Below are 12,613 nucleotides of genomic sequence, written 5' to 3'. Positions count from 1 at the left end.
AACAGTACAATAATATGTCAGATGTCAGTTATCGCTTTAAGAATACGAAGTGTATGTATAACTGAACCGGTTCCAGAAATATTTCATTGGGGTGCGGGGAATAAAGGCGACATCGCCGAGCCGAGTGGGGTTAGGTAGGAAGGAGGTAACCCCTCATGTTAGGTGGGTCAGGTCTTTTCTGCCTTCAGATGTTTGAAATATTTGTATAAAATGGTGGCCTCTGCTGCATTTTTGAGCCCAAATTTTTGGTACGGGAGGTTAACGGTGGTATTTCGTGTGAATAAGTTAATCTTCATTGAGGCTCACGCATATGTAATTATTTTTCTATTTGTACAGGCTCGGGTCCTGGGCCAGGACCTGTGGCCGTGACATCGCCTAACTCCCAACCTCAAAGACACCTGTACTCGTCAAAGTTGCACCCAACCCAACTATTTTGGCAAATGAATAATATTTTTTTCACAATTTAGACCCCAAAATGCAAAAGAGGCCACCATTTCAATCCTATAGTTAAAAAATGTCCGTGACGATACCCTCTGATCCCCTGAATAGGAGGACATGACCCGCTAACGTTTCTCAAATTTTGGACAAAAATGCAACATGGACCACCATTTCATACCTTTATTTCAAAAACGGAAAGACCCTGTGACTCCACTGTCAGGAGGGGTTAACCTGAAAAGAATTTGTCGTGTTTTCGTGTCGGTGGGGCGAAAATACGAAAACTCGACAAATAATGTATTTCGTGTCGGCGGTGTTTTCGGCTTGTTGCCCCGCCGACACAAAAACGCGAAAACATGAAAACTCGACAATTAGGTTTTTGTGTCGTGTTTTCGCCCCACCGACACGAAAACACGAAATGGCAGAAATCAGCCACCATACCCAGGTAATGATATGAATAAAAGAAATTTAAACAAAAAGAACTATATATGATAATTATCTAGAAACGTATTATTATTACCTCCCTTTGTTGCGCATCCAAGATACAATTAAAAATAAATGAACGCAGTTTAGTCTGTTACACTGGTCTGTCTTGCAATACGTTATGTAGTATAAACGCGTGGCAGAGTTAAAACAGATTCTTGAAATATTCAGACATCGATCAAATGCAATCAATTCTGGCTTCAGGGTAGATTCTATATATTTATATATGGGTCGAAAGCTCCGGCTACTGATTTAAGCGTTTTTATTTAACTTTTTAAATATATACATCCAAAAATTTACCAAAGAGAATACCTAATGAAAATGCTTTTTCGGCAGTGAATTTAAAACTTTTCCATGATAGGGGAGTTCATCAGTACAAACAGTACTTAAATTATTTATTACTTATTACTTCCCTTTATTTACAAAAGTAGCATATTAGCTGACATTTTTATGCAGATTAGCTTTTATATAATATTATAATGTATATTTAATTAAGTATGTATAATTTTCATTATACAAATAGTAAAATGACAAAACTTTGGCAACAATAGAAAACTTTTGAATTGTCAATAAAATAATGCTATAAAATCAATTTTGAATACTATAGCAGTACGGACATTGAGTGATCACAATTAGAATTACGCTCACCTGAGTTATTATACTTAGTGAAAATTTTGAAGTTCCACCTGATATAGGTGGGCAACATAATAGCTGGAATGTTAAGAAATATGTTCTAATAGGACAAAATACGTTCTGATACTTCCTGGGACATAATAGTTTCACTTTCAGATTTATTGGTATAAACAATATACCTTCGGTCATTTACAAATAAAAAAATGGATGGCAAAGATATGACAAAATATTCTCGTACATTTAAAACAAACATAAGTTCTAAATAAAAAGATTATCTAGTCGGTAGCCAGAGTTTAGAATTTCAAATATGAGAAATAACGATCAAATCACGACGGGTTGCCACGTATGGCCGCAAGGAATCATAAATTTGATTCTGGTTGATAATGTTCTCATGTTGTATATTAGACACATTGAGAAAATAGGCCTACTCTACAAAATCATTTAAATCAACACAACTTTGAGTCTTATTCGATTTACACTTAGAATTATACTAAATTTTCTTGATGTAGCTTTTGTAGGCCTATTTCAAAATGTTCTAGAATTACTGACATTGTTTGTTTCTCTTTGTTTAACACTTCAAAAATCTTTCCGTGCATAAAAACACTTTGTTTTCATCTGCATGATATTCTTTCAGTAATCTTTTACAAGTATAAACCTCAGTTTTACTTGATATACACCGTTTATCAGTACAACAGATTACTTACATCATCTTGTTACCTCCCTTTATTTACAAAAGTAGCAAATAAAATGATTTTTTATGTAGACTGGCATTTATATATACTTAAATAAAAAATTTTGAAATATGTTTTATTTTTGTTATATTATTTGCAAAAATGATAAAATTTTGGAAACAAAAGAAACCTTTTGAACTGTTAATAAGAAATTGCTATAAATCACTTTTTTCCACTAATCTAGTCACGGACGTTGAGTGATCACAATTAGAATTACGCTCACCTGAGTTATTATACTTAGTGAAATTTTGAAGCTCCGCCCTAACAAGGGTGGGTAACAAAAATAAATCTGTCCAAAGAAATTGAACGTATCATGTCATGGTCCACACCCAAGTGGGACTCGAACCCACGATCCCTGGACTTGAACATATATACTGTTAGTTCCGAAAACATAATATATGAATAAGCGTCAGCATAAATCTTCACGATATCTGAGATGTACACACGAAGATGTACACGCGATAGACAGATGATAGATGGACAGTTGATATTCAATAAAAGTGGGGATATCTTCAAAATAAATCGACAAATAAATGTTCTTTCGCAATGTCTATTATTGTTCTTTTGGGTTCTTGTCGTATTGCGACCGTCAGTGAGACCGGTGTGTCCGTTGTCGTCGCCGATGTCGTCATCAATTGACTTGTTTACACTGAACTTCAGTGAGGAGGTCATTTTTCCCAGTGTCTGAATGTTTGGCCAAAATAAAATCTCGAAAAGTTTGAAACTGAATTATCTTTGGCCGAAAATAGGTCACTATGTTAACTCTTGGAAAACATTTTTCGACAGGTAACTTTTACTACCAGATCTAGGTAAAATAGGTCAATATGTTTGTCTCCATAGAATCTGGATCATTAGGTCTATAGGTTCATACATAGAAAAAAAAATAATTGAAGTAATATCAACACTGTAGGGGTCCCATATGTTTACTTGAGCTACTCGAAACCTGACTGACTGTTTGTCTCTAGAAGATCTATGACAATTAAGGGAACTCCATCATCTAGGTAAAAAAAAATAGGTTTGCTAGATCAAATTATTAAAAACTAAACTGCATAGAGGCAAAAAAAAATACTTGATTTAGGCCTACACGAAATTTGGTTTGAATGTTGGTACTAGTAAATGAAAATTAGTCCCCCACGAATATTAATGACTTCACAGTAAATGAAATCTATGTCGTTAATGGGTAATTAGTGTAAAAACTAAAGTCGTTTGACCAAATTATGTAAAACCGTGTAAACACTGTAGGTGCTGCACTTTAGACATACACTAGATCGAGCTTGGTACAAGACTTCATCTAGTTCGGGTTAGAAACAGTAATATCTGTAAAATAAAGAAAATAAGATCACTAGGTCACTTCAGAGAGTACATCTCGTTACATCTTTTTGCTCATCTACTTTAACATGAAACCTGGCCAGAATACTAGGACGTAGTGACTTAGCTTGTTATCCATATGAGCCCGTTTCTAAACTGTGTCTCCATTTACAGAAAGACAAATATTACTATAAGGGTTCTTTTAGATTAGAAGACAACTGCATTCGTCATTTATGTTACTACGAATTGACCTGGTTAATTCCATAACAGAAGTTCACATTTATCCTACAATTAAGAAGTTTCATGTAGAAAATTTGGCACCTAGAGTGATTGCAAATTTTTCATGATTTGATCAAATGACCATTTTTTTTACTCAAACGTTCCACTTCTGACATTTTGTCCATTAAATTTCACTAAGTTGTAGGATGTAGATGCGTGAATCTTCCGGGTAATTTATAATGTTAGTGGGAGAATAGTGTAACATGGAGAAAACCGCGGCTCCAATTCCAGAAGCTTTCCTGCTTCTTTTATACGTTGTAGATTTAAATCACTTTGTCGCAATGAAAGTATTTTAGTTGTCAGACAGAGTCAGCACTGGACACTACGTCCACATGCAGGCACGAGTATCTGAACTGGGATGAAAGAAAAATATGGCTGATAAAATCCCATGTCAATCCAAACTGAAAAATACCGGTATGTGGTGAAATATGAGCCCCTTTCAAATAATATATACAATCTACACAAGGGTAGAAACCGGTGAAATTGAACCTGCCAGCAATGGGTTCACTTCCCACGCCGTTTTAAGATAAATCTTTCAGAAAGTTACATAAACTATCCATCACTATATCACGTACAAAAATGAGACCGACTCAAGTCTCAGCCCTTCCCGTTGATATAAAAACCTATCAGGAATCGAGCGCCTTCTTACTGAAAGTCACAGTTAGGTGGCTAAAAATGCGACACAATGAATCACAAAAACATCGACTAAAATATGGCTTAGGCCTAAAGAAAATCTTTGTTTCCGGTAACATGTTTAAAAAAGTTAGGATATAGGCAGGTCGGATTTCTTTTTTCATTATTATTTTTTTTTATCAAGCGAGACTTTTCGGAATTTTTTTTTTTTGTCAAAAAAATGAATACAAATAAGGGGTTATGCTTTTAGGGCATCAGTAAGTTGATTTCTAACATCACTGACCATGTTTAAAGCATAAAAAGTGCAGTTTTGCAACTCTTTGTTAAACGGTTGAAAGAAAATATTCTCCCAGGCTATAAAAACATTTAGGGTCAGGCCAAAAATTTAGGCTATGTTGGGATACAAGAAACAAACAGTTTTTTTTTTACGCCTTAAGTGTCTCATTGATACTTTATAGAGAACATAACATGTATATAGAATCTATTGACTTACAACGGTTATTACATTGAACATTTCTTTTTGACACCGCGCATTTCTAAGATCTACGTATAAATTTTACATTGACCTCAGTATTGATAGTCTGGCTTCCGACTAGATAAGGCGTAAATAAATGTTTGTTTCCGGTATCCTGACCTACCCTAAATTTTTGGTCCGACTCTAAATGTTTTATGGCCTTGGAGAATATTTGTTCAACTTTTTAACAAAAAAAATTGTAAAACTGCACTTTTGTGCTTTAAACATGCTCAGTGATGTTAAAAATCAACTTACTGATGCTCTAAAGGCATAACCCCCTTGTTTGTATTCACTTTTGACACAAAAATAATTTCCGAAAAGTCTCCCTTAATAAAAAAAAGTCCAAAAAAATTCCAACGTCTACCTACCCTAATTTTTTTGAGCATGTTACCGGAAACAAAGAATTTTGTTTAGGCCTAATCTTTTTTCTTTTTTTTGTCATCAGTTTCTTATATATTCTGACTGGAAACGGGAAACTTATAAATTTTGCATACTTATAAATTCATTACTTCCCTTTATGATAAAATACGGAATTAGTTGCTTGTTTATATATATAAATAATAATAAAATATTTTTATATCTGTTATGTTTTAAAACTTAAACAAATAGTAATTTATTTTGTGTAATAACTAGATTTATTGAAAGAAAAGAACACCTTATGTATTTGCATTTATACTAGTTGTATATAATAAAGCTTGTACTTACGGTTGGGGACAGACGCCCGCGTCATCACATTATAGCAATATACGCTCGACTGAGGTTAAAATCTCAGTAGGGGATTTTGAAGTACCACCTCCCCTAACGGTGGGCAATAGTCTTACCGAATCAGAAAGAAAACAAACAGGTGACGCTTACCGGCTTTAGTGTGATATACAGTCATAATCCAGTAAATTCATTTAGACTTCTGCTGACTTGGTCTTACCCCCAAATACAACATTTTGTTTATAAAGTTTATTTTATTTCAATTGACACAGACAAAAGTCAGTCTATTCTAATGTTTAAATTATCTAATGATATTAGATATAGGATATAGACTGGCTACATTTACTACTTACAATTATATAAAAAATACACTTAAAGCCAAAAGATATATCTAGGAGCTAGTCTAGCTTACTAAGAACTCAAATAATGATGTAAGTACTAAATGTCTGCCACATCACAATCCAGTCCCTCACTATCATTCATCCTGATATGGTTTTTGGTCTTACCAAAATTATGAATACATTCGCCATTGTTAAAATGCCAAATTCATGCAGATAAAAAATATCACCTAAAGTTTAATGCAAACAAAACTGTTGACTTCCTATGTTCAATTAACTGATAAATTTAGCTTATAATGCAGCACTACACTCGGACCATATGCAAAAAAGGCAAAGTAAAGTAAAGAATGCTTTTATATTATGTACCTGTATACATTCTGTAAAACAGGGTCATTATAACAGTAGCTAGATCTGGGATTTTGTATTCGGCTCTCCTGGTTTTTGTAAGATCGGATCACACTCGGCGCTTGCGCATCTCGTGAGATCCGATCTGGCAATAATCCACTCGAGCCGAATACAGAATCCCAGATCGAGCTATATGATAATAACCCTATGTAGTAAGCAAGCAAGTCTACAAGATAGATTAAGCTCCGCCTATGATATCATATTCCATTATTGTTTCTGTATGTAAGATAGAGAGAGTGTGAGTTTATACTTTGGATGCAACACACATATTAAATATATAAACCATCCTTCGGGTCTTGTTCTGTTTGTGTGTCAATAAGCCATCTCAATAAATTAATACATATATATTACAACGACGATATATATTACAATGGCGACGAGGATGGGATTATTTTAAAACTGAGGATTAAGTGATTTTGTGACAATGGAAAATTTACCTGCGTTTCCCAAATTTGATGTTTACGCTGACGAAAATTCCCTAGGTGTTCGGTGGGACAAATATGTAGATAAACTGGAGAATTTATTTGTTGGGCTAGGTATAAATACAAGGAAAAGGAAAAAGGCACTGTTACTGCACTATGCTGGAGATGATGTATATGACATTTATGATACGTTAAATCTACACGGAGAGAGTGAAAATTACGATGAAACAAAAGCTGGACTTACAAACTACTTCAAACCTAGAAAAAACACTCAGTTTGAAATTTTCGAATTCAGGAATATTAAACAGTTGCACGGTGAAACGATTGACCAATATGTGACTAGATTACGACAAAAAGCTAAAAACTGTGAATTTTCGGACACTGAGTCAGAAATTAAAAGCCAAATCATACAGGGTGTTATTTCGCAAAAAATGAGAATGCGATGTTTGCAAGATTCAGAAAAATCACTTAATGACTTACTTACAATGATGAGAACAATGGAAATTTCGAAGACTCAAGCAACAAGTATGTCAAAGGACACTAGTAGTCAGCAGGTAGTGCGGGTAAAAAGCAATCCATATTTTAGTCGGAAATCAAAGGGATTCGTACCACAACGTTCGCAACAACGTTCTAGTTCATATCAAGGTTTACCGCAAGAAGGCTTGTCGTCGGGAAGGCGAATCAGTCCTCAACAAACTAGCAAGAAATGTCGTAACTGTGGAGGAAAATACCCACATATATCACGTTGCCCTGCGCTTGGAGCAGAATGTAATTATTGCCACAAGAAGAACCATTATATATCTGTTTGTAGAAAACGTAAGAAGCAGGTGACATTGATCGAGGATGAACAGCCGGATTTAGAAATTTTAACAGATGAATACGAGACGGATTGCAATTCGGATGAATGTGATGTGCTATTTGGATTCATGTTAGATAGAAAGAAAGTGCCAAAGAAAAGAATAAAATTAAATGGTGTAGATGTGAATGTTTTGGTTGATAGCGGGTCATCGATCAATATTGTCAGTGAAATTGTCCTTAAGAAAATGAAAAAATCACCGGAAATCAAGAAAGCGACCACGAAAGCGTTCGCATTTGGACAGAAGTCTCCACTGCCATTCCAAGGTAAATGTTCTTTGCTTGTTGAGTCGGACTCAAAATTTGTGACCAGAGATTTCCATATCGTTACGGGTAATAAAGAATCATTGATTAGTTATGAGCTGTCAGTAGAGCTTGGGATTTTACCGCAGATACAATCTGTTCAAACCAAAGACGAATATGAAGGACTTACCGAAGAATACTCGCAAGTATTCACTGGGTTAGGATGTCTGAAAAACAGAAAAGTTAAGTTTCACATTGATGAAAGTGTTGTGCCAGTAGCTCAGCCTCCTAGGAGAGTGCCATTTCATGTGCGTGAGCAAGTTGAGCAGGAACTTAAAAGTTTGGAGGATATGGATGTTATTGAAAAAGTGCAAGGTGTGCCAACACCATGGGTATCGAACCTGGTAGCTGCTCCAAAACCAAATTCACCGAGAGAAGTAAGAGTGTGCATAGATATGAGGAAAGCCAACACCGCAATTAAAACAGAGAAAAATGTTAGTCCAACGGTGGATGATATAATCTTAACGTTGAACGGCGCAAAAGTGTTTTCGCGTCTCGATCTGTACAAAGCTTTCCATCAAATTGAACTGGATGAGTCATCACGTGCAATGACAACGTTTCAGACACATGTTGGACTTTTTCGATATAAACGTTTAAATTTTGGAGTGTCAGCAGCACCGATTCTGTTCCAAAATGAGCTTCGTCAAGCACTCCAGGGTCTAACAGGCGTGTTAAACATTGCTGACGATATCGTATGCTACGGCAAAACGCGTGAAGAACATGATATCAATCTGCGAGCATTACTTCAGCGTCTTCAAGAACGGAACCTGACATTGAACAAGAAAAAATGTTCGTTCGGACAATCAAAAATCAAATTCTACGGATACGTGTTTTCGGAATCTGGAATTTCACCTGATCCTGACAAGGTAGATGCAGTAAAAAACATGGACAGACCAAAATCTGTATCCGAAATCCGTTCATTTCTTGGTCTCACAAACTATTTGTCTAAGTTCATAGATGGCTATTCAGTCCTAACGGAACCATTACGGCGACTTACTCATCAGGATGTAAAATTCGAATGGAATGACGATCAGGAAAAATCGTTCACTTCACTAAAAGAGGCATTGACTAGTGACAAAGTCATGACGTATTTTGACCCGAGGAAAGAAACTGAACTCTGGGTAGACGGCAGCCCAGTAGGCTGTTCAGGAATACTTATTCAGAAAGGAAAAATAGTGTCGTATGGAAGCAAAGCTTACAATTCAGTACAAGCGCGCTATTCGCAAACAGAGAGAGAAGCTTTAAGTGCTGTTATCATGATTCAACATTTTCATTTGTACTTATTCGGCAAGCAATTCAAACTGATAACGGATCACGCTGCACTTCAATCAATTTTCAACAACGTAAAGAATATACAGTCACCAAGATTAGAACGTTAGCGTTTGAAGTTGTTAACGTATGAATTCCAGACGATTTATAGACCAGGTAGTCTAATGATCTCAGATTATCTTTCCAGACATCCGCACGCGAGACACGCGACAAACACAGTAGCCGAACAATATATCAGTTTTATCACTGATAACACTTTGCCAGATGCATTGAAACTATCAGACGTAGCTAAAGCTACTAAATCAGACTGTGTATTAAGTTGTGCCAAGAATGCAATAGAAACAAATGACTGGAAAAATCAGAAATGCCAATCCGATGAAAGTTTTCGTTTATACGAAAATTTAAACAAGAATCAAGAACTTGCAGTTGCATATACCGATGAAGGATATGTGTTGTTACGGGGTACACAGCTTTGTATACCAGAAACTTTGCAAAAACAAACAGTGTTACTTTCGCACGAGGGTCACCAAGGCCAATCAAAGTGCAAAGGATTACTTCGGGAATATTGTTGGTTCCCGCATATGGATAAAATGGTTGAAGAAGCATGCAAATCATGCATTGTGTGCCAAGCTGCATCACCAGGATGTACTCCAGATCCGATAAAACCAACACCTCTGCCACGAGATGTGTTTTCTGAAGTCAGTTGTGACTTTTGTGGACCATTCCCGGACGGGTACCTGTTATTAGTGGTAATATGCGATTATAGTCGTTTTCCAATAGTTGAGAGAGTCAGGTCAACATCCGCAGAAACTGTCATACCGCGTTTGGAATCAATATTTTCGATATTTGGATATCCAGACGTATTGAGAACGGACAATGGACCTCCATTTCAGAGTCGTACTTTCAGAGAATATGCTGATAAGTCGGGATTTAAACATAAACGAATTACTCCATTGCACCCACAAGGAAATGCAATAGTCGAGCGATTCATGGCACCATTGCAAAAATCAGTCAAAACCGCAATAGCATCAGGTCAGGATTATAAGAGAGCGTTGAATAGATATCTAATGAATTTTCGCAATTCGCCACAATCTTCAACACAAAAAGCTCCTAGTGAATTAATGTACAATCGGAAAGTAAAAACGAAATTACCATCAATGACATTTGAAAAGCAAGATACAGATGTTCGCGACAGGGACAGTCTGTCAAAATCGAAAAACAAACTTTATGCGGACAAAAACAGAACAGCACAGCCAAGTGCATTGAAAATTAGAGACCGTGTGTTACTAAAACGAGAACAACGTAACAAATTTGAGACAGTGTTTGACCCTACACCTGGCATTGTCATTGCTAGGAAAGGTTCAATGCTAACAATCAAGCACAGAGGAAAGGAAATTACACGAGACGTGTCAAAGTTCAGGGTAGTTCAAGGTGGTCATGAGCTGGCGCAGACGAAACCTGCAGATACTGTATTTGCACCACGTCAAAGGTCGCAAAGGAAACGACGACCGCCTAGACGTTTTGTCAATGAATGATTGGATTAATCAGTGACATAACGTGTTGTGTGGGCCATAATAATGCCCTATTTGCTACCATAGCAGCGTAGTCATTTTATATTCGCTTGTTGGATTTATTATTCTTTGGACAAATGATCAGTGTGTGAAAATATTATGTTACTCTTGGGAATTATTACTTGTCTGTTTCACAATTACATTATAATTAGTTCTTGGGCGGTAGAACTCAAAACTTAATTTATAATTTTGATAAAAATAACAGTTGATTGTACACATTTTAGGGTTTTGAGATAAAACACGAAACTGTTAGATAACGACGGAACATTCCGAGGACTTTCCCAGGATATTTCAATTTACAGTGACATTGTAAAAGTAATTAGCTAAAGCAGATGCTCTATAAACTGATTATGTTGATAACAAGGGTTAATGAACTTTGCTGAAAAAAAAGAGGAGATATTATGATAATAGACTTGCTAACTAGCTTATTTCATTAGAAAGAATTTTCTTGTTTTGAGTATATATTTGAACTTTGATTATTTTAAACAATTTATGTATTCTGATTATTGATGATTTCTAATCTAAAGGTAAAGGAGGATGTAGTAAGCAAGCAAGTCTACAAGATAGATTAAGCTCCGCCTATGATATCATATTCCATTATTGTTTCTGTATGTAAGATAGAGAGAGTGTGAGTTTATACTTTGGATGCAACACACATATTAAATATATAAACCATCCTTCGGGTCTTGTTCTGTTTGTGTGTCAATAAGCCATCTCAATAAATTAATACATATATATTACAACGACGATATATATTACACCCTATTATACTTACTTCCCGCGGTGAGAGAACGTTGTACTGATAACAGAATTTGGTACATTTCAATCCAAGGACCTGACAGCGATTTTTTTTTCAGGATATCCGCCATTTTGAAAAAAAATGTTTCTTGAATATTTCTTCTTAACAAAATTCATGCCGAAAACAGATGCTAATTCATCAAATTTTATATATGGCTAATAATGTACCATTTAACCTAAAAAATTCTACTTGCTGCGAAAAATTTGGTGTAAAATGCACAATGGATTGAGATAATCTACTAAAGTATCTAGAAAGTATAAATAGAAACAAACAGTATTTTTATTCAGATAATTATGCATAACATGATATAACATTTCTACAGATAAAATAAGGATTAGGAAAAAGTTACAGTGTAACTTATCGTGTCCTTCTCTTATATTTAGGACTTTTTTTTTTTTAAATATCTCTTAGATGCATGGTGATCCCAACTTTTTCATTTTATTTTCAAGCATTTTTTTATCTGTCATTGAAGCAGCAAAATATCTTGAAAATCTTAACTACAGATTTTTTTTATAGATTTTTACAAGATCAGTTATATTGGTAAGCCTGGTTTTCAAACGAGCTGCCGCCGTGACTGTTACATGTGACGAAACATCCTCCCCGAGCTCCGTTATAATTTGTCCAGCCGTCTGGCGTAATTCATCGCCTTTGGTCATAGGTATGTCTGTTGCGATAATCGTAATAACGGGGACATCTAACGGGTTTCCATGGAACCTACAGTGACGATGATCTTGCACTATTTTGCCCCTAGGGTATATAGTGTGGTGATATTTTCATTTATTTCAACTAATTGCTTGTACTGACATTGTAACAGCAAATATGCTCGTGATTTATATTCATTGACATATTATCAGGTATGTGTAACCTACTGTAGTTCATCATGTAGTCGGACTTACTGTCGATATCTCATCACCGTAGGTGCCACCTTACTGG

General features: G+C 35.6%; 1 protein-coding gene across 1 annotated transcript; it reads left to right on the top strand.

Moving 5' to 3' along the window:
• Nucleotides 1–9,474: 9,474 nt before the first annotated feature.
• LOC123526934 (uncharacterized protein K02A2.6-like) lies at nt 9,475–10,845 on the top strand. Its single transcript, XM_045306185.2, has one exon. The coding sequence runs from the start codon at nt 9,475–9,477 to the stop codon at nt 10,843–10,845; it is 1,371 nt and encodes a 456-aa protein (XP_045162120.2).
• Nucleotides 10,846–12,613: the final 1,768 nt, after the last annotated feature.

Source organism: Mercenaria mercenaria, chromosome 14 (assembly GCF_021730395.1).
Source record: "Mercenaria mercenaria strain notata chromosome 14, MADL_Memer_1, whole genome shotgun sequence".
Taxonomy (NCBI): domain Eukaryota; kingdom Metazoa; phylum Mollusca; class Bivalvia; order Venerida; family Veneridae; genus Mercenaria; species Mercenaria mercenaria.
Note: the sequence above shows the minus strand (reverse complement) of the source record. Positions and strands in the feature narration are given on the sequence as shown.

Excerpts from the sequence above, each read along its gene's own strand:
- LOC123526934 (XM_045306185.2), top strand. The coding sequence starts at position 9,475 with ATGATCTCAGATTATCTTTCCAGACATCCGCACGCGAGACACGCGACA.